Source organism: Hibiscus syriacus, unplaced genomic scaffold, assembly GCF_006381635.1.
Source record: "Hibiscus syriacus cultivar Baekdansim isolate YM2019G1 unplaced genomic scaffold, ASM638163v2 tig00111191_pilon, whole genome shotgun sequence".
NCBI classification, from domain to species: domain Eukaryota; kingdom Viridiplantae; phylum Streptophyta; class Magnoliopsida; order Malvales; family Malvaceae; genus Hibiscus; species Hibiscus syriacus.
The window spans coordinates 2,616,641-2,641,026 of record NW_024063010.1 but is presented as its reverse complement, the minus strand read 5'-3'; the positions used below and the strand labels follow the sequence as shown (position 1 = coordinate 2,641,026).

Here is a 24,386-nt window from a genome sequence, read left to right as displayed (position 1 = left end):
ATACAAGTTGATGCGAAACTGAGCAAATGCCGGGGAGATTACAGCAGAGGTTGTCGAGGACTCGAGGTTGCAAATTGAAAAGAACAAGACTTTTTGGATACTGAATGATTTGTCCAAAGCCACGGCTTCTAAGCCTTAGAGTTACAGGTAGTAATAAACAGTGTAGAGCCATTCGAGAAAGGAAATGTGAAAGAAACAAGATGCATGCATAAATAAGCTGCTGATTAGATCCATGTAAACAAAAGCCAGAAGAAGCCTCAAGGGCATTACTTGTATTAAAAGCATAAATTATTAATCAGTTTCAATGGAGTTCAACTCCAATCCATTTTGTGGCAGTAATAAACACTTGCCACTATACATAACTTGTCCTGACAACAGCAACATGATCATAGTGTAAAAGAGCATTACAAATATCCACTTCCTTTCTATATCTTCAGGAAGGTTTATGCCGAAATGACAAACGTCTCCGATGAACAAATCATCTCCTCTTGACTTAAAACTATAAGCATGCAGTCGCAAAACCAGTCAGTCTAACCGGTGTTTTGCATGCCTGCAGCAATACCCTTCATGGTCAAGATGAGGGTATCCTCCAAACCAGGGGCATATTCGCTTGTTGGGTTCAGTTTCACAAGTTCATCGGCAGGCTTGCTTGATTCCATAATCTCTTTGGAGATATGTGGACGCAACTTGACACTGTAGTTCGGATCACGGATTCGTTTGAGTGTGTAGGCCTGGCAGGCATTTAGTGTTGTGATGTATGAATCACGTAGCCGGAGTCTTTGCTTCAGGTAGGGGTCCCCTTCAAGAAGATCCTTGTGCCCAGCAATCTGAAAACCAAAAAGGAAAAGAAAAGGGTTAAGTTCCTCGAGTTTTTGTTAACTAGAGGCACAGTATATGTGCTCAAGGCCCATGGAGTTTACCCGGAGAAGAAGGCTTTTAGTTTCTTCATAGTTTGTTCTCAACCGCTCTCCGAAGGACCAGAGTTCTTCAGAAACAAGGAGCTTGTCGTATAAGGCTGCTATTCCAGGATCTCCTTTTGCGAAGACCATTTCAACCAAATCAATTGTCACCCTGAAGAAAGGCCATGCGTTGTACATCTCCTGCAGCATAAGGAGATTCTTAATGTCCTTCTGAATGACATGCTTAAATGCCGCTCCAAAGCCGAGCCAAACAGGGAGATGAAATCTTGTTTGTGTCCACGCAAAGATCCATGGGATTGCACGGAGAGATTCGATACCCCCACTTGGCTTTCGTTTTGATGGTCGGCTACCAATATTCATTCTACCATACTCCAGCTCTGGTGTAGCCTACAGCCAAAAGAATAGGTATAGAATGTTCAATCCAAATCTGCTTTGATTAACTTAGAACAGATGGTGTTAAGAAACACGGGAATGCAAGTCCACTTACAAGGCGGAAATATTCAACAAATCGAGGTTCTTTGAAGACGATGGAACGGTATTCCTCCGTAGCAACAACAGCCATTTCATCCAGCAGTGCACGCCATTCCGGTTTTGGTGAAATTGGTGGGTGCATACCATGCTCAAGTGTGGCAGCAGTAAAACGCTGGAGTGTTCTAAAGCACAAGTGTTCCTCTCCAAATGATTGCTCAATAACTTCACCTTGGACTGTAACCCGAAGTGACCCGTGGATAGTCTCTGGAGGCTGAGATAATATAGCAAGATGGGTGGGACCACCTCCTCTTCCAACAGTTCCTCCACGACCGTGGAACATCGTTAGCTTCACACCAAATTGCTTAGCAACCTTGATGAGATCCTCTTGAGCTTTGTATAATTGCCAGGCAGCAGAGAGACGCCCAGCGTCTTTACCCGAATCTGAATACCCAATCATAACTTCTTGCTTGCCATTGATCCGGTTCCTGTACCAATCAACTGAGAAGAGCCGAGCCAAAGCAGCAGGTGCAGCCTCAAGATCTGCTAGCTTCTCAAACAGTGGAACAACTCTTAATGGTTGCTTCACATGGCATTCACGCTGCAGGAGCTCAACAGCAAGAACATCAGAAGGGGCAGTTGCCATTGAAATGATGTATGCTCCAAAGTTGTCTGCCGGGAGCTCTGCCAGGACACTGAATGTATCCAAAACATCAGCAATTTCTTCTGTTTTAGGAAGATCAGGACCAAACAACGGACGCTTTCCACTTAGTTCAGATAGTAGCCATTCCTGCCTTTGTTCTTCAGACCACTCACGGTAGGAACCGATTTCCAAGTGTTGGGTAATGGCATCCAACACATCTGTGTGACGGTCAGACTCTTGACGAATGTCAAGTCTGACAAGTGAGAGGCCAAAAGTTGACACTTGCCTCAAGAAATCAAGAAGACTACCATCAGCAATTGGCTGGTCACCACAAGAGCAAAGTGATCTATAACATAGCTCAAGAGGTTCCAGAAACTGCAAAAAAAAAAAAAGAGTTAAAGAGTTAATTACGGCAGACATCACAATGAAGGCAGAGAAAGTGAAATGAAAGCAGTTTTTAAGACATCACTATCCCAGTCCATAAAGCAAAAAAAGTTCAGAAAAAAATCAGATTTTATGGCTGTTGACCATTTTCTAACAAGGCTACATATTAGTCAAGGGGCAGGTAATCTAATAGTAAATCCGTATATCACTCATAAGAAGTAGGTGGAGTCCAAACTAATAATAAGACCATGATATAAGATAAAACGAGAGACCTGCTCAATATTGGTGAAAGTTTCTTCCTCAGGAATGTCAGAGATACCATGAGATAACATTTGGCGAGACCTTTCACGTGTCTGATACAGCTTATCCCTAACATCACCAAGAATAACACGGTAGGGTTCATTTGGAGGAACTTGTTTCCAGAACTCTGCATTGTAAGCAGCATTGATGAGAACCAAACCAATGATACAAATCAACTGAACAAAATGTTGTAGAAACCATCATTTCCTAGTCACATGATCATCACGTGGCATTTGAAATTTCTGAAGTATACCTATGTAATGTTTAGCATCTCTCCTAGAGGATCTATGAAGTTCTTCTGCACGAACACGAAGCTCATCACTGCATCTCCACATGGACAACTGAAAAGAGACATAAAAAACGATTGGCCTCAAATAGTTCCTTTAAAAAAAGCTTCTTAGAATGTGTTAGATAAATACAAACTAAATACCTCAAACATCAGATCCTCAATTTGGGAATAGTACAAATTGGCAGCCATCATTCTAGCCAACAAGCAAACATCCCTAGTAACCTCAGGAGTTACCCTTGGATTGCCTGCATTATGAATCAAGGAAATATTGTCATTTTAAATAGTTAACAAAAAGAACTTTAGCACTACAAGGTACAATCATTATATATTCAGTTATTCAAGTAGGAATGTACCATCACGATCACCACCCATCCATGAAGAGAACTGAATAAGTGGCGCATTATAGGGAACACGCTCATTGATTCCAATGTTCTTCAAAGCTGTGTCAACTCGGCGCAAGAATTTTGGGACACCCTTCCATACAGTTTCATGGAAGTAGCTCATTCCTGCCCTCATCTCATCTTGGGGAGTTGGAGGGGTCCTTCGGATCTCATCTGTGCGAAAAGCAGCTTGAATCTACATGGAAAAGGAATCAAAACGAATCAATGAGTAAATTTCTTTTTTCTTTGCGAGACAATTACCAAGTTTATGTACAGATAAAACAAATATCATGACACAGGGTATACCTCACGCTGTAGAGCTTCATCAAGCTCCTGCTTATCATCTGGAGTGATATCTTTAGCATACAACTGTGCTAAACAATTCCTTATCCTGGATGCAATAAAAGAACACAGGTTTTATATTTGAAATCGCTTTCAGTATTGCGCTTATTTAGATGTAATGAAAAGTACATAAAGTTGCAAGAATCTTAGAACAAACCTTCCATGCTTCTGAAGTAAAGATCGACGAACTGATTGAGTAGGATGAGCAGTGAAGACCAGATCCACAGTCTGGTTCTTAAGTGCATCGAAAACTTCCTCAGGAGACTTCTTGAGATCATTCACAAGTCTCTTGAGAGTTTCTTCGATGTCCGATTCAGTCGTTGCAGAGTTCTCGTCGGCGAAATCACCTTTCTTCAACTTGATCCTTCGACGGTGAGCGATCTGAACTTCCTCAGCCAGGTTAGCCAAGTTAAGCATGTGGGAGAAAGCCTTGGCTATAACAATGGAGTCCCCCGGATCCAAACTCGTCAAAACATTTCCCAGCTCCTCGAGTTTCTCGGGGCTGTTATTCCCTTCATACTCAGCAGAAAGTTCATAACATTCTTGAACCTAAACAAATCAACCATAAAAAAAGAGAGAAAAATACAATTTTGTCACTGTAAATCACGACACAAATTTTCAAGATCGTATCAATTTATTTAGCATCTTCAGTCTCACAAGTCAATGTACACTCAATTGACAAGTAGCATAATGTCTTTTAAGCATTAGTCTTCAACATCAAATTATGTTTAGTCCCTCACCATTAAAACTTGAAACAAAGCCATGGGAGCAAACGATCAAAAACCAAATATCAAAAGCAACTCGAAAACTGAAGAATGGCGTACCGTTTCCCTAAGATCCTCGCCGTGCAAATCTTGAAGAATATCGAGAAACCGATCCAAAAGTAAAGCGTCATACTCCACCAATTTATCATCTTCACTTACTTTAGCAGGAACCAAAGCACGTAGCTGCGCATCAATGGAAGCCATCTTCTCTATCTTGTTACCGTTGTTATAAGTCGCCATTGCCACACCCGAAAATAGAACTTAAGTCTTTTGTTTCCCCCCTTTTCCCTGTGGGTAAAAAAAACAAAAATCAAAACACAACGATTGGATGCAAAACCAACCACAAAACTGACCAAGACCAAATGAACCAAAGAAAAAACAGAAAGACCCAGAAAAATAGAATCTACAAGAATAATAGATTTCTACATAACCCATAATCTGAGGAGAAAATTTAGCTCTTTGCCCGGCAAAAGCGGAGCAATGAAAGCAAAGAAAACTAACAAAAAAGGGTAAAAAGGTTGGGTATTTTTAGAAAGACCCAGATTTGAACAATTTAGCAAACGATATGGATAAAGCAGTACCTTAAATCCCAGATTTTGTATCAGAAAAAAGAGTGAAAAAGAGAGAGAAAATGTAGAGAGTTATGAGAAAGTGAACAAAGGGAGATGATTATTTATAGACGAAAAATAATTTAGTTACCTGACGTTACCAAAATTTTCAGCTTTTTTTTAATAATATAGTGGAAATCAGTGCGGACATTGAAGTTGAATAGAAAACGAACTACAATAGTAAAAGCAAATGCAAACTTTTGTTTGATTTTGGTAAAAAGACATCATAGGTCCCTGTACTTTTGAAAGAAAATAATGTGGCCCTCATGTTATTTTTCACTCAATATGACCCTCCAACTTAGAAAACAAACCCAATATGACCTTTTGACCAATGTTTTTCGTCGTTTGACCGTTACAGTGTTGATATGACAGTTAACGGTGCTAACGTGGTTATCCTCAATACCGACGTGGTAGTTCATCTGTCATGTTTAAGTTACTAATTTAACTCATATGACATGTTATCCACTACATTATCAACCACTGTGGACAACCACATCAACACCATGGACTATCACGTCAGCACCGTGAACTATTACGTCGTTACTGTAACGGTCAATGACGAAAAACATTAGTCAAAGGGCCACATTGAGCTTGTTTTTTTGAGTTGGAGGATCATATTGAAAGAAAAAATAATATGAGGCCACATTGGTTTTTTTAAGGACCTCTGATGCATTTTTGCCTTTCATTTTTCTCACTGTATTCTATTTTTGCGTTAATATATGAATTGGTCTCTAAAGTTTACCATTTTCCCCATTTTGTTCTTAAAGATTTTTTTGGTACATATTGATCCTTAAAAATATATTTCGTTAGTCCATTCAATCTTTTTTTCTGTAACGCCACATGACACATTCTGATATTCACCGCATGCCAATTTGTTCAAGGACATTGGTAAGGATAGGGACTGATAAGACAAATAATAATAATAATCGGTTTGATTAGTTAAGAAATAAATAAAAGATCAAAGTGGTAAAAAGGTTGTACTTTAAGGACCAAACCATGCATTAATCCTTATATTTTCAACGGATTTGGGTTTACTTAAGACTATTTTTTTTAACTTCTAAATTGTAACTAGAATATGCCTACAAGTTAGCATACACTTTAACAAAGGATAATCTAGTGGATATGCTTCAATCAAGTAGATGAATGGACACCCAATTAAGTGTTCTTAATTAAAAGTAATAGGTGAGAATCAAGTCACCTCGACGATAGAGGATTTATCGTTATTTTTTTATATTTGAGATTTAAGCATCAAGAATATAAGGGTATAAACATTCAATGTGATAGGGTGGTTGAAAGTTATTATTAAATAAATATTACTTTTTTATTTATTACATATTAATAAAAATAATAATAAATTTAATGTTTTATATAGGGAACTGTACATTTTTATGGGTTATACGATCAAAAAAATGGATAAATTGGTCTACAAACTTTGAAACATTCTATATCAATCCTTATACTATGAATATCATTCTATTTTGATCTTTCTATTAATGTGTCGTTAACTCTATTAGTTTTAGAAGGCGTAGTGGTCTTCAAAAAAAAAATGTTTTTAAAGGTATTGAGAATTGAACCCATGACCTTTTAAAAGAATTAATATATATTTTGAAGGCATTGGGATTTTTTCACAAGGTCTCGGGTTCAATTTTTAAGACCTTTAAAAATAGATTGAATTTTTCAAACAATGCACTAACAAAAGGATCAAAATGGGACGATAATGATAGTTTAAGGATAGATACCAATTTGGAATGAAGGTTATCTTTTAAGCATTGATATAAAATATTTTAAAAGTAAAAAAAAATCATATAATTCACAATTTGGGGACATCTTGTGCAATTATCTTGTTTATTTTTTAAACATATCTAAAAGGTTAATTACATCATTAGTCTTCGTACTATGCATGAGTTGTGAATTTGATCATTTTAGTCTTTCTACCTTTTGAATTTTAATTTTTCAGCCCTAACTCAAATAATATTGCAACACTATGAATAGTCTACAAAGACTTGAATAGTTTTTTTAATTAATCTAGGGTAATTATAAGGCAATATTTATTTAAAGATAATTCTCAACTACTTGACATTAAACGCTCACATTTATAGCATTCTTGGTGCTCGAATATGGAATCTCAAAGAACAACAATAATTCATTTATTATCGATGTCACTTGATTCGTGCACAAAGACTTGAATATTTAAATGATTAAATCGGAGTACAAAAAATAAAATCAACAAGACTAAACTTACATTGTTGTTTTTGTAACACCCCCAACCCGTATCCGACCCGGATACGAGTCCGAAGTGTCACATTGACTTTTCAAACATTTATTCGTATAAAATAGTGAGTAATTTAAAAACTTTGATAACACTTAACTTATTCAAAACATTTACAAAATATATCAGAGTTCATACAATTTATATCTTTAGACTACATGCCAACTACACTCTATAAACAGTACCTATATTTTCTGATCTGACATTTGGTAAGGAAAACTGACCTGTCTTGCTCTGCATTCCTCTTTACTCTTCTCGAAACCTACGTGTGAAACAATCACACGCTAAGTCGAAGACTTAGTGAGGCATAAAAACTTATAATGCACTTTATAACATATATCAATATATGCATGTTCTGTTCTATCATGCTATACCAAATTACATGACTTCCTCATATCATGTAAAATTATATCAGATTAATTAACAATAAATTCATACATACACATAAATCATCATTAGCAGTTTATCATGTAATCACATACTTTTATGCTTAACCTTTTCAATCAAACACTATACACACACAACATCATATCATTTGTAATACATTTATCATATCACTAACATATATTTGTTTATATCTCTTGATTAGCCCATGTACACATGTGAGAACTGTAGATATGTGAGTCTATTGAGGTTGTGCACCACTATGCTGTCATCACAGCTCATATAAATGTCCCGAAAGACTTATCCAGAGGTCATAAAGATCCTCGGTAACTATCCAGAGGTCATAAAGATCCTCGGTAACTATCCAGAGGTCATAAAGATCCTCGGTAAACTGTCCATATGTTCCTTAGAACATAGGTATACTGTCCATATGTCTCGAAAGACATAGGTAAAACTGTCCATATGTTCCGTAGAATATAGGTAAACCCTCGACTCTTGGCATGCCAACTATACCCCTAGCTCTCATGACACATAACATAGGCATTATCATTTATTTCATTTCAAATATTCACATAAACATGTAATTCACTTTCACATATCACGTATCACATAGCTTCTTTTCATATTATCACATAGTCACGTAGTTTACTTACACGTAGATCATTTCCATATAATTCACATGTCACATATATCATGTTTTCATATAATTCTATCACTTCTCACCCAATCACATTTATTTATGTAAACATACTTATCATATCTTGTTCACATAAGATCATATACTTCATATAATATATAGAAACACCTAGAACACTTTCACGTAACTTATAGTCATAGGACTTATCTCATAACATATACTTGTTTTCACATATATATTTCATATCATTTCTTATACCTTCACATAATTCATTTAACATACATAACATATCATGTAACATTATAATAGAAATAACTATAAGTCATATCACTTAGAGCATATATACTTATAGTCACATTACTTATATCTTACTCTTATGCCTTCTCTTAGATATATATATATATATATATATATATTCACATGTTCGGGTAATCCACCATTTCATCACATAATTATGTATTCCTATAACTCATTTCATTTCATATCTATCTATATATATATATCCTCAAGATTTATGCTAATATAAATCATATAGCACTCTTATAATTCATATTCATATTCATCTATGGCCACTTATAAACACATCTCACTTCTATTATTTCTTTATATATATAATCTAATCTGTTTACTTAAATCAATTTCATATAACTCCTATAATCTTCTCATATAACTTCATAAATTTCTATCATACAACCCATGTGTTATAGTTTTATTTAAACATATGAATCTTTCCCATCTAGCTTCTCTTATATGTTCATATTATCATTTATGTTCAAATCTCCTAGTTAGTGTACTATTCTCACTTCATCCTATAGATCAATAGTATCCAGCTTATTTCACTTATCATATAATAATATAATTATATTTTACTATGATCACATAGTTTATATCTCATATAATTCATAACCTTTCTTATGTAATTACTTATACTTTATCACCTAACACATAAAAGAACAGATCAATCCATATAATCAAGCATACATACATGCATATTCCACTCATGCCTTTAATCATGAATTCATGTGTAACACTTTAGGAAATAGACTCATCGCAAGTCTTATTCCCATCGCACATCGTATACTATTGAATATGCACTCACCTGGCATCACTAGTCAATTCCAATCTCTTATCTTTCCCTTGATCGATCTTACTTGCCAAACGTTCCGGAATTGCTTTATGCGTAGAATCTACATAAATGTACATTTTGAGGCAATCATTAGATACCTACACCTTGTAATTGGATACTAGCAACTTAAACGAACTTATTAAACCCATATTCACAATTTCCTTTAGGGGGAATCGGTTCCCTACTATGGGGGTATCGATTCCCTAATGACATTCTGGAAATGTTGTTCGTTTGAAGGGGTATCGGTTCCCCTTGAATGGGTACCGATTCCCCTTGCCCAGAAATCATATTTTCAACCCGAAAATTACTTCATTTCCACTCAAACACTTCATATATCATCCCCTTTTCATTCTTAACTCTAGTATACATACTTAAACCAATCTATATTCATTTATTTCATCTTAAACCTAAAAATCCTATCTTCCATATGAGATTCAAAAATCATACCAAATTTTCAACGTGTTCTAATTCCAATTCTAACACTTCATACTTCTTAATTGGATTGATGACAAGTCAAATTCATCCATAAAACTTCAACAACCATACCATATCAAAATTTCATCTTAAAACTCATATTGCAAATTCCTTCATAATTCATTTATCTTATTGTTTAAATCCCATATAAGCTTTCCTTAAGCTTATTTAATACCCAAAGAATCAAAACTAAGCTTAAAACTTAAGAATTAACCAACTGAAATTAAACTTACCTTTTGTAGCTAGCCCCACGTGAAGAAGAGAAAGCAAGAAGAAGAAAGCTTCCAGATAGCTCTCTTCCCACGTTTTTCACTCTTATAAAAGGGGGAAGAATATCTTTTAAAAGAAAAGACCATAATACCCTTAATTTCCTTTAATAATTACCCAATAACCTTCAATATATATTCAAATAATCATTGAATTATTTCATTCTTCTACTTTAGTCACCAAATTCTAAAACTTTACAATTTGGTCACTAACCCGGTATTGAGGATGTTACAAATCTCCCCTTCTTTTTAAGAAAATTCGTCCTCGAATTTTCACTGAACATATCAATAAGAACATATCTTCTAATGTTCTCATATTACCTCTTTCACTTAATCTCTCATTCCTTTATTTCTTCAGTTGCCTTTTTCCTTTATACATTCATGTACTGATACTTATCATATAAACAGTAACTAGTAACTTTAATCCATTTATGTCTTCTCTCTCCTTCCTTTATGCATTTTCCTTTGACTATTTCTGAAATTTCATATAATGTCAATAATCACATAGACGGTAACATCAATTTTCATCACTTAACATCATAAATTCATCTTTAAATACTTTATAATAACCAAATTCATTTTCCATCATCATTTAACCAAGAATATGACCTTGAATCTTCTTAAATACGATTCAACCTACACTTTAAAGAATCTTTTTCACATCACCTTGCACACTTGTCTTATTTCTATATCAAAATTGTCATCTGTACTTCCATATTTATCGTATCTGATCCTTTAAATCAATTCTTTTTATTTCTTTATTCTTTCTTCCTTATACATAAATCATATATTTCCTTTCATATTCACATACTCTTGTCTTATCACTTATACTCATCTTTATGTACCAATCTTCATTGCATCCTCATTACTCTAATAATCCATTTCTTATACATAACTTCATTCTTTATCATTTCTTATACTTGTATTTTCCTTCCTGAAGGTTCCATGCAAATACTTATCTCTATTTCTACATCATAGCTATCTGCTCAGAATATACAACCATATTCAAATTCACATCATAATCAATTAACTCAACTTTATATTTTCCTTCAGTCTTATAACTCTATCACCTTTACTCTGACAGCTAGTCAATAACATATGTTCAATATAGGGTACAAACCCTAATCAACCAAACACATACATCCTTTCAAATTGAAATTATCTTAAAATTTGCTTACTCAACTTATCAATTTCACCTCTATTCTCATACATCCTGAAATTTCTTTTGCTCAAACTCAACATTCTGACTTCCTGTGTCTTATAATCTGATCATCGATATACACATTCTCAAACTCTTCTTATCAATCCTCAGCTTTACTTAAATATACAAATTCTTACTTCCTTTTCCTTTACTATACCACATTATTATGATCCAAATATGCAACTGTATCCAGATCCATTGCGGATTTGGTTATCATATCCTGACAATATCTTAAAATCTTATAATTCCAGTACATTTTTTTTCACATACTCTAGTTAGCCAATGCTAACTCTTTCCATCTTAACTGCAAACCCTTATCATAAACATAATCTTGTTCATGCGCAATAATATCAGTTCGTTTTAAACTCATAAGCTCTGACTTTATACATCTTATACACTTGTCACTGATGCACTTGTCCTTGAGTTCTTCTATACGTACTCATCACGTCATTAGATCTTTTTAACATTCTTATGATGACACCTGTTCACCATATTCTATCTTATCCACATAATAACAAAACTACTCTATATCGTTTTTCCGATTCCAAACGATGAAAACTTTCTATCATTATTCAGATATGATTTCAGCTTTCTGAAATCAACTTTTGATCTTACTAGGCATTTCATGAGGTGTCCGCTCTTCATCCTGCCTGGCCAGGGCAGGTGAATAACTATCACAATCAGGAATATCACCTTTCACTTACTTCAAAATTATCACGATCGGATTTCTACTGTATTAAACTATACTTATTCTATTAGCAATACAACATATTCCTTACACTATCATATCAGAATTTTTTTTTTCAATCTATGTTGGCATGTACACCTTTTATGACACTTTGGACTTCGGTTTATGCCGAGAATCGGCTAAACCTTAGCTCAGATACCATTAAATGTAATACCCCCAACCCGTATCCGACCCGGATACGAGTCCGAAGTGTCACATTGACTTTTCAAACATTTATTCGTATAAAATAGTGAGTAATTTAAAAACTTTGATAACACTTAACTTATTCAAAACGTTTACAAAATATATCAGAGTTCATACAATTTATATCTTTAGACTACATGCCAACTACACTCTATAAACAGTACCTATATTTTCTGATCTGACATTTGGTAAGGAAAACTGACCTGTCTTGCTCTGTATTCCTCTTTACTCTTCTCGAAACCTACGTGTGAAACAATCACACGCTAAGTCGAAGACTTAGTGAGGCATAAAAACTTATAATGCACTTTATAACATATATCAATATATGCATGTTCTGTTATATCATGCTATACCAAATTACATGACTTCCTCATATCATGTAAAATTATATCAGATTAATTAACAATAAATTCATACATACACATAAATCATCAATAGCAGTTTATCATGTAATCACATACTTTTATGCTTAACCTTTTCAATCAAACACTATACACACACAACATCATATCATTTGTAATACATTTATCATATCACTAACATATATTTGTTTATATCTCTTGATTAGCCCATGTACACCTGTGAGAACTGTAGATATGTGAGTCTATTGAGGTTGTGCACCACTATACTGTCATCACAGCTCATATAAATGTCACGAAAGACCTATCCAGAGGTCATAAAGATCCTCGGTAACTATCCAGAGGTCATAAAGATCCTCGGTAAACTGTCCATATGTTCCTTAGAACATAGGTATACTGTCCATATGTCTCGAAAGACATAGGTAAAACTGTCCATATGTTCCGTAGAACATAGGTAAACCATCGACTCTTGGCATGCCAACTATACCCCTAGCTCTCATGACACATAACATGGGCATTATCATTTATTTCATTTCAAATATTCACATAAACATGTAATTCACTTTCACATATCACGTATCACATAGCTTCTTTTCATATTATCACATAGTCACGTAGTTTACTTACACGTAGATCATTTCCATATAATTCACATGTCACATATATCATGTTTTCATATAATTCTATCACTTCTCACCCAATCACATTTATTTATGTAAACATACTTATCATATCTTGTTCACATAAGATCATATACTTCATATAATATATAGAAACACCTAGAACACTTTCACGTAACTTATAGTCATAGGACTTATCTCATAACATATACTTGTTTTCACATATATATTTCATATCATTTCTTATACCTTCACATAATTCATTTAACATACATAACATATCATGTAACATTATAATAGAAATAACTATAAGTCATATCACTTAAATCAATCCTTTTTCACATCACCTTGCACACTTGTCTTATTTCTATATCAAAATTGTCATCTGTACTTCCATATTTATCGTATCTGATCCTTTAAATCAATCCTTTTTATTTCTTTATTCTTTCTTCCTTATACATAAATCATATATTTCCTTTCATATTCACATACTCTTGTCTTATCACTTATACTCATCTTTATGTACCAATCTTCATTGCATCCTCATTACTCTAATAATCCATTTCTTATACATAACTTCATTCTTTATCATTTCTTATACTTGTATTTTCCTTCCTGAAGGTTCCAAGTAAATACTTATCTCTATTTCTACATCATAGCTATCTGCTCAGAATATACAACCATATTCAAATTCACATCATAATCAATTAACTCAACTTTATATTTTCCTTCAGTCTTATAACTCTATCACCTTTACTCTGACAGCTAGTCAATAACATATGTTCAATATAGGGTACAAACCCTAATCAACCAAACACATACATCCTTTCAAATTGAAATTATCTTAAAATTTGCTTACTCAACTTATCAATTTCACCTCTATTCTCATACATCCTGAAATTTCTTTTGCTCAAACTCAACATTCTGACTTCCTGTGTCTTATAATCTGATCATCGATATACACATTCTCAAACTCTTCTTATCAATCCTCAGCTTTACTTAAATATACAAATTCTTACTTCCTTTTCCTTTACTATACCACATTACTATGATCCAAATATGCAACTGTATCCAGATCCATTGCGGATTTGGTTATCATATCCTGACAATATCTTAAAATCTTATAATTCCAGTACATTTTTTTTCACATACTCTAGTTAGCCAATGCTAACTCTTTCCATCTTAACTGCAAACCCTTATCATAAACATAATCTTGTTCATGCGCAATAATATCAGTTCGTTTTAAACTCATAAGCTCTGACTTTATACATCTTATACACTTGTCACTGATGCACTTGTCCTTGAGTTCTTCTATACGTACTCATCACGTCATTAGATCTTTTTAACATTCTTATGATGACACCTGTTCACCATATTCTATCTTATCCACATAATAACAAAACTACTCTATATCGTTTTTCCGATTCCAAACGATGAAAACTTTCTATCATTATTCAGATATGATTTCAGCTTTCTGAAATCAACTTTGATCTTACTAGGCATTTCATGAGGTGTCCGCTCTTCATCCTGCCTGGCCAGGGCAGGTGAATAACTATCACAATCAGGAATATCACCTTTCACTTACTTCAAAATTATCACGATCGGATTTCTACTGTATTAAACTATACTTATTCTATTAGCAATACAACATATTCCTTACACTATCATATCAGAATTTTTTTTTTCAATCTATGTTGGCATGTACACCTTTTATGACACTTTGGACTTCGGTTTATGCCGAGAATCGGCTAAACCTTAGCTCAGATACCATTAAATGTAATACCCCCAACCCGTATCCGACCCGGATACGAGTCCGAAGTGTCACATTGACTTTTCAAACATTTATTCGTATAAAATAGTGAGTAATTTAAAAACTTTGATAACACTTAACTTATTCAAAACGTTTACAAAATATATCAGAGTTCATACAATTTATATCTTTAGACTACATGCCAACTACACTCTATAAACAGTACCTATATTTTCTGATCTGACATTTGGTAAGGAAAACTGACCTGTCTTGCTCTGCATTCCTCTTTACTCTTCTCGAAACCTACGTGTGAAACAATCACACGCTAAGTCGAAGACTTAGTGAGGCATAAAAACTTATAATGCACTTTATAACATATATCAAATATGCATGTTCTGTTATATCATGCTATACCAAATTACATGACTTCCTCATATCATGTAAAATTATATCAGATTAATTAACAATAAATTCATACATACACATAAATCATCAATAGCAGTTTATCATGTAATCACATACTTTTATGCTTAACCTTTTCAATCAAACACTATACACACACAACATCATATCATTTGTAATACATTTATCATATCACTAACATATATTTGTTTATATCTCTTGATTAGCCCATGTACACCTGTGAGAACTGTAGATATGTGAGTCTATTGAGGTTGTGCACCACTATACTGTCATCACAGCTCATATAAATGTCACGAAAGACCTATCCAGAGGTCATAAAGATCCTCGGTAACTATCCAGAGGTCATAAAGATCCTCGGTAAACTGTCCATATGTTCCTTAGAACATAGGTATACTGTCCATATGTCTCGAAAGACATAGGTAAAACTGTCCATATGTTCCGTAGAACATAGGTAAACCATCGACTCTTGGCATGCCAACTATACCCCTAGCTCTCATGACACATAACATGGGCATTATCATTTATTTCATTTCAAATATTCACATAAACATGTAATTCACTTTCACATATCACGTATCACATAGCTTCTTTTCATATTATCACATAGTCACGTAGTTTACTTACACGTAGATCATTTCCATATAATTCACATGTCACATATATCATGTTTTCATATAATTCTATCACTTCTCACCCAATCACATTTATTTATGTAAACATACTTATCATATCTTGTTCACATAAGATCATATACTTCATATAATATATAGAAACACCTAGAACACTTTCACGTAACTTATAGTCATAGGACTTATCTCATAACATATACTTGTTTTCACATATATATTTCATATCATTTCTTATACCTTCACATAATTCATTTAACATACATAACATATCATGTAACATTATAATAGAAATAACTATAAGTCATATCACTTAGAGCATATATACTTATAGTCACATTACTTATATCTTACTCTTATGCCTTCTCTTAGATATATATATATATATATATATATATATATATATATATATATTCACATGTTCGGGTAATCCACCATTTCATCACATAATTATGTATTCCTATAACTCATTTCATTTCATATCTATCTATATATATATATCCTCAAGATTTATGCTAATATAAATCATATAGCACTCTTATAATTCATATTCATATTCATCTATGGCCACTTATAAACACATCTCACTTCTATTATTTCTTTATATATATAATCTAATCTGTTTACTTAAATCAATTTCATATAACTCCTATAATCTTCTCATATAACTTCATAAATTTCTATCATACAACCCATGTGTTATAGTTTTATTTAAACATATGAATCTTTCCCATCTAGCTTCTCTTATATGTTCATATTGTCATTTATGTTCAAATCTCCTAGTTAGTGTACTATTCTCACTTCATCCTATAGATCAATATTATCCAGCTTATTTCACTTATCATATAATAATATAATTATATTTTACTATGATCACATAGTTTATATCTCATATAATTCATAACCTTTCTTATGTAATTACTTATACTTTATCACCTAACACATAAAAGAACAGATCAATCCATATAATCAAGCATACATACATGCATATTCCACTCATGCCTTTAATCATGAATTCATGTGTAACACTTTAGGAAATAGACTCATCGCAAGTCTTATTCCCATCGCACATCGTATACTATTTAATATGCACTCACCTGGCCTCACTAGTCAATTCCAATCTCTTATCTTTCCCTTGATCGATCTTACTTGCCAAACGTTCCGGAATTGCTTTATGCGTAGAATCTACATAAATGTACATTTTGAGGCAATCATTAGATACCTACACCTTGTAATTGGATACTAGCAACTTAAACGAACTTATTAAACCCATATTCACAATTTCCTTTAGGGGGAATCGGTTCCCTACTATGGGGGTATCGATTCCCTAATGACATTCTGGAAATGTTGTTCGTTTGAAGGGGTATCGGTTCCCCTTGAATGGGTACCGATTCCCCTTGCCCAGAAATCATATTTTCAACCCGAAAATTACTTCATTTCCACTCAAACACTTCATATATCATCCCCTTTTCATTCTTAACTCTAGTATACATACTTAAACCAATCTATATTCATTTATTTCATCTTAAACCTAAAAATCCTATCTTCCATATGAGATTCAAAAATCATACCAAATTTTCAACGTGTTCTAATTCCAATTCTAACACTTCATACTTCTTAATTGGATTGATGACAAGTCAAATTCATCCATAAAACTTCAACAACCATACCATATCAAAATTTCATCTTAAAACTCATATTGCAAATTCCTTCATAATTCATTTATCTTATTGTTTAAATCCCATATAAGCTTTCCTTAAGCTTATTTAATACCCAAAGAATCAAAACTAAGCTTAAAACTTAAGAATTAACCAACTGAAATTAAACTTACCTTTTGTAGCTAGCCCCACGTGAAGAAGAGAAAGCAAGAAGAAGAAAGCTTCCAGATAGGGGTGCACAAAAAATCCGAATATCCGATTTTGCGAAAAAAATATCCGAAACCGGATTTGGGAAAAACCGGTTTTTTTTAACCGGATCGGATTTTTTTAAACCGGTTATTTTAACCGGTTTGGAGAAAAAAACCCAGACCGGTTTTTTAACCGGATAAAAAACCGGTTTGAAAAAAACTGGTTAAAAAACCGGTTTTTATCCGAAAAAAAAACCGGTCTGGGTTTAAAAAACTAGCCGTTAATATAGCCGTTTGTGACCGTTTTTGACCGTTTTTTTCTTTAAAAAATTACTATTTTACCATCCTAAACATGTATAAATAGGTTGGGGATGTATTTGGTTGATTACAACTTTCTCAAATCTTATTACACAACACTTAAACATCTCTCAAATCTTAGTTTTGTAATTTTTTATTCATCATGAGTAACACTGCTGAATCTTCCGTCGGGGGAAACCTTGAAGTCGTGAGAGTGATCGAACACACTCGAAACAAAGATATTTAGGATCACTACGATTTATGTGAGATGTCAAATGGCTCGAGGAGGGCGCGTTGTAAACTTTGTCTAAAGTTTCTTGCATCGGAAGGAAACACAACGTTGAAGAACCATTTGACAAAATCATGCAAGGCACTTCGCTCAATATCGGATCCTAGTCAATCGAATCTTACACCGCAAGGTGGTGTTTTTGTTTACGACAACGAAAAATTACGAGAAGCGTTTACAAAGTTCGTGATTACAAAAGCATTGCCGTTCGACCACTTTGATGATGAAGATTTCACGACAACAATTCAACAACTAATGCAACCACGTTATACTCAAGTAAGTCGTACTACCCTTAGAAGAGATGCTATAAAAATGTGGCGTACGGCGAGGGAAAAAATGATTTTAGGATTCCAAGAACACCGTTATGGTGTGTCGCTTACATGTGACGTTTGGAGTTCCCCTCATAATACCGGAAATTCTTTTTTAGCCGTTACGTCACATTGGTTAGATCAAGATAATTGGCAAATGATGAAAAGAACAATCGCGTTTGAATTATTCGGTGAGCCGCATACCGGTGCTAATTTATTTACACTTTTAAAACTGGTAATTTGTCTTTATAAATTAGAAAATAAAGTTTTTTCTATATCCTTTGATAATGCATCGAATAATACAAACGCGGTTCCAAGATTGAAAATATTACTTTCACCGATTTTAGACGGTGCGTTTTTTCATACCCGTTGCGTTGCACACATAATTAATTTATCCGTGCAAGCCGGTTTGGAGGTTATTGAGCCAATTAGATTAGAATTTAAAACAATGATAAAATCGATTCTTTGTAACAACAACAAAGACTAAATGATTATAAACGATTTTGTAAGTCTGTTAATAAAAAAGCTTTGGGTCCTAATTTGGATTGTCCAACTCGTTGGAACTCAACTTGGATGATGATGCATACTGCCTTAAGGCAAAGGGAAACATTGCAAACATTTCACGATCGGCTTTTCGAGAGGGGTCATGTCCCAGACATTTATCCGGATTCGAGTTGGGAAACTATAGCCAAAATAACCGATTTGCTTGAGGTTTTTAAAAATGCAACAACTTTTTTATCCGGTGTTTATTACCCTACTAGCCCGTTGGTTCTTAATCAAATATTTTTGTTGGCTACCCGACTAAATGACTTTGAATTTGAAACCGAAGTTTTTCAAGAAATTGGCTTTGCAATGAAGGAAAAACTTTTAAAATATTTTAAGGAGATTCCCCCCATTTTTACTTGTGTCGCCGCTTTAAACCCAACGTTAAATGTTGGTGGGGTTGAAACACTAATTGAACAAATTGCGTTTGCTTTTAATCTAACCGATGATGAACCCAACTTTGTCCAAAACCAAATAAATTATTTTAACAAATGTTTTCGAGACATGTTTGCAATTTATTTAACTAAATACGGATCAAGTAGTGTAATACACGATCAAATGAGAATGAATGCGGAATCATCTAGTAGACGTCCAAGTAACATAAATTTGAATCTTTTTAACAATCTTGTAAATTCCCAATCCAAACGATCACGTACTACCACCCAAGTAGCGAGTTGGGAAATTACATGTCATGCGATTTTCTATCAAAAATGACATTTGAAGAGTTTGAAAGTTTGGATATTTTGGCTTGGTGGAAAGAAAAGGAAGCACAATTTCCGATTCTAGCCGCCATGGCCCGTGATTTACTAACCGTCCAAGCTTCTACGGTAGCTTCGGAATCCGCTTTTCTGTTAGTGGCAGGGTTATATCACAACGGAGATCAAGACTAAGTCCCGAGTCGGTGGAAGTATGCATTTGTTTAAAGGATTATTTGGATGGAGCGGCTCGTAAGCAACATATCACCACCCTAGAAGATGCAATTGATGCCGATTTGGAAGCAAACTTACACATTGAAGAAGTCGAACTTGGAATATCCCCTCCAACGAAGAAGGCGAAGATGATGAAGAAGAGATGGCAATGTAGTTTATTTTATAACTTTATTTCAATTATCGTAAACTTTGTTTCAATTATCGAACTTGAAGTTTTTAAGTATTTGAATTTATCGAACTTGGAAGTTTTTAAGTATTTGAATTTATCAAACTTGGAAGTATTTAAGTATTTCAATTATGTTGAGTTAATTAAGTATTTCAATTAAGTATTTGAATTTATCGAACTTGAGGTTTGATGCTTTCTCTTTGATTCTCTCTTGATTCTAGTTGATTGATGTTTCTTGTCTTTGATCAATGACTTCTAAGCTTGCTTAAATACACCTTGAATCACTTCTGAACGTTAGTGATAATTAATGAAGATAATATAGCCGTTTAAGTGTGAAAACATTTAATAAAAATGCTTAGAGCGTGGGGGAATCGGTACCCTCTCATAGGGAATCGGTTCCCTAAGTGTAAAATTCAAATATTTCGACCGTTGAATAGGGGGGAATCGGTACCCCTATGGGGGAATCGGTTCCCTCCGAGCATTCTGGAAATCTCAGAGCCAAACCATTCAGTGAGGAATCGGTACCCCCTTGGGGGGGAATCGGTTCCCTATGAGCAATTTGGAATATTAAAATCGGTTTTTTTATAACCGGTTTTTTAAAAAAACCGGTTTTTTTAAAACCGAAACCGGTTACACCGGTTAGGATATCCGGCCCTCCAAACCGGTTAGAAACCGAACCGGTTATTTTATAAACCGGTTTTTTTTCTATGGGAAAAAACCGGATCGGATAAAAACCGATCCGGATCGGATTGAAATCCGAATTATGTGCAACCCTACTTCCAGATAGCTCTCTTCCCACGTTTTTCACTCTTATAAAAGGGGGAAGAATATCTTTTAAAGGAAAAGACCATAATACCCTTAATTTCCTTTAATAATTACCCAATAACCTTCAATATATATTCAAATAATCATTGAATTATTTCATTCTTCTACTTTAGTCACCAAATTCTGAAACTTTACAATTTGGTCACTAACCCGGTATTGAGGATGTTACAAATCTCCCCTCCTTTTTAAGAAAATTCGTCCTCGAATTTTCACTGAACATATCAATAAGAACATATCTTCTAATGTTCTCATACTACCTCTTTCACTTAATCTCTCATTCCTTTATTTCTTCAGTTGCCTTTTTCCTTTATACATTCATGTACTGATACTTATCATATAAACAGTAACTAGTAACTTTAATCCATTTATGTCTTCTCTCTCCTTCCTTTATGCATTTTCCTTTGACTATTTCTGAAATTTCATATAATGTTACTAATCACATAGACGGTAACATCAATTTTCATCACTTAACATCATAAATTCATCTTTAAATACTTTATAATAACCAAATTCATTTTCCATCATCATTTAACCAAGAATATGACCTTGAATCTTCTTAAATACGATTCAACCTACACTTTAAAGAATCTTTTTCACATCACCTTGCACACTTGTCTTATTTCTATATCAAAATTGTTATCTGTACTTCCATATTTATCGTATCTGATCCTTTAAATCAATCCTTTTCATTTCTTTATTCTTTCTTCCTTATACATAAATCATATATTTCCTTTCATATTCACATACTCTTGTCTTATCACTTATACTCATCTTTATGTACCAATCTTCATTGCATCCTCATTACTCTAATAATCCATTTCTTATACATAACTTCATTCTTTATCATTTCTTATACTTGTATTTTCCTTCCTGAAGGTTCCATGCAAATACTTATCTCTATTTCTACATCATAGCTATCTGCTCAGAATATACAACCATATTCAAATTCACATCATAATCAATTAACTCAACTTTATATTTTCCTTCAGTCTTATAACTCTATCACCTTTACTCTGACAGCTAGTCAATAACATATGTTCAATCTAGGGTACAAACCCTAATCAACCAAACACATACATCCTTTCAAATCGAAATTATCTTAAAATTTGCTTACTCAACTTATCAATTTCACCTCTATTCTCATACATCCTGAAATTTCTTTTGCTCAAACTCAACATTCTGACTTCCTGTGTCTTATAATCTGATCATCGATATACACATTCTCAAACTCTTCTTATCAATCCTCAGCTTTACTTAAATATACAAATTCTTACTTCCTTTTCCTTTACTATACCACATTACTATGATCCAAATATGCAACTGTATCCAGATCCATTGCGAATTTGGTTATCATATCCTGACAATATTTTAAAATCTTATAATTCCAGTACATTTTTTTTTCACATACTCTAGTTAGCCAATGCTAACTCTTTCCATCTTAACTGCAAACCCTTATCATAAACATAATCTTGTTCATGCGCAATACTATCACTTCGTTTTAAACTCATAAGCTCTGACTTTATACATCTTATACACCGTTAGGAAATTAACGGAAGAGTGACAAAAAAATTCAATATATAAAGTTCAGTGAGTAAATTGAAAAAAATAAAAGTACGACGAGTGAAATAGGGAAGAGAGAGTAAAATTCTGTGAGTAAGCATGTAATTTACCCTTTATTAAAATATTATGAAGATTATAAAGTATTATATGTTCATTATTTTTCTAATCATTAATAATAAATTTCCTATACACTTAATTGCTCAAACTAAGATTTTAAAGATGAATATATTTTTTTAATCGTTGAGATCACTCAATAATTCGTAAACTTTAATGAATGAATTAATTAGTAGATATTATAATTTTTTTGGTACATTAAAATTTAGGTCAGGAGTGACTCTCTCGATTTAGGGTCAGGACATAATTAAAATTCAATTAAAATTTATATAGGAATTTATGAATTATCCACTAAGAGTACGTCTTCACATGAGTATGTTCATGTTGCTTTCGGTGGTTAAACCATGTTAATTGGTTGATTGTCAGCACCCACGGGCATCAAGCATGACAAATCATGCTTTTGAAGAAATTAACTAATGTATTTTTTTACATCACTGTCACCGTCATCTTTTCTTATATAATTGAATCTTTAATTAATTACATTATATGTCCTTCAATTATGATTTTTATTTTCAATTATTCATTAAGCTTTTGGACATATTACTTTCATCTCTAGATCATGATTCTTATTTTAAATCACTCCTTCAAATTTTGAACATTTTAGTTTAACTCCTAAACTATGATCCTCCTTCTAAATTGGTCCCCAAACTTTTGAATCTTCTAATTTCATCCCAAATTTATCCAAATATGTAATCAATTTCAATCATAGTATAACTTAACTTTTTTCAACAGTTATATAGTTGGGCCTAGCATTATTAGCAAGGGATATGATTAGTATATACTGATCTTTTGGGATGAAATTGAAATATTCAAAAGTTTGAGGCCTGATTTAGAGTGGGGTCATATTTCGGGGATTAAATTTGAATGTTCCGGGACTAATTTATAGTAAGATTCATAGTTTAAGGATGGAAATGGAATGCTTAAAAGTTTAATAACCAATTTAGAATGCATATCATTGTTTGAGGACATGTGATTCAATTAGCTCAAAAATCTTTTACTTTATAATTATTTTATATTAATGATTTATTTAAAAATTTCAATAAAATATAACTCATTACGTGAGTGGTAAAATAAAATATTATTCTCTAGAAGTTTTAGATTCGAACAATTACTTCTGTAGTCGACAGAATGTGTGTGATCAATAGTTCTGAACATTATTTTTATTACATGTTACATTTGAATTTCAATATTAGACCTTGATTTCACCTTATATTGACAAACGTGTAAGAAAGGCATGACAAATCCTCATATGCATGAGATTGGAATGCCAAAATTTAGACATGAATGAGAATAGGATGGCAAACGGGCGGGTCGGGTGCGGATACCCCCTCCCTCATCCCCATACCCA

The 24,386-nt window shown here is 33.4% G+C and overlaps 1 protein-coding gene across 1 annotated transcript; it reads right to left on the bottom strand.

Annotated features, from left to right (window-relative positions):
- Window positions 1–430: 430 nt before the first annotated feature.
- Window positions 431–22,933, bottom strand: LOC120155432 (phosphoenolpyruvate carboxylase). Its single transcript, XM_039166986.1, has 11 exons — window positions 22,927–22,933; window positions 4,551–4,750; window positions 3,884–4,275; window positions 3,691–3,775; window positions 3,358–3,580; window positions 3,146–3,249; window positions 2,969–3,056; window positions 2,688–2,842; window positions 1,408–2,406; window positions 921–1,307; window positions 431–827 (listed from the first exon to the last, which is right to left on the bottom strand). The coding sequence occupies exons 2-11, from the start codon at window positions 4,728–4,730 to the stop codon at window positions 531–533; spliced, it is 2,910 nt and encodes a 969-aa protein (XP_039022917.1). The 5' UTR covers window positions 4,731–4,750; window positions 22,927–22,933; the 3' UTR covers window positions 431–530.
- Between the last annotated feature and the right edge of the window lie 1,453 nt (window positions 22,934–24,386).

Bases quoted from the DNA above. Each gene is read 5' to 3' on its own strand.
- LOC120155432 (XM_039166986.1), bottom strand. From the start codon at position 4,730: ATGGCGACTTATAACAACGGTAACAAGATAGAGAAGATGGCTTCCATT. The intron at 3,776-3,883 runs GTTTGTTCTAAG...TATTGCATCCAG, and splicing joins TTACTTCAGAAGCATGGAAG to GATAAGGAATTGTTTAGCAC. The intron at 3,057-3,145 runs GTATTTAGTTTG...GTCTCTTTTCAG, and splicing joins TTGAGGATCTGATGTTTGAG to TTGTCCATGTGGAGATGCAG.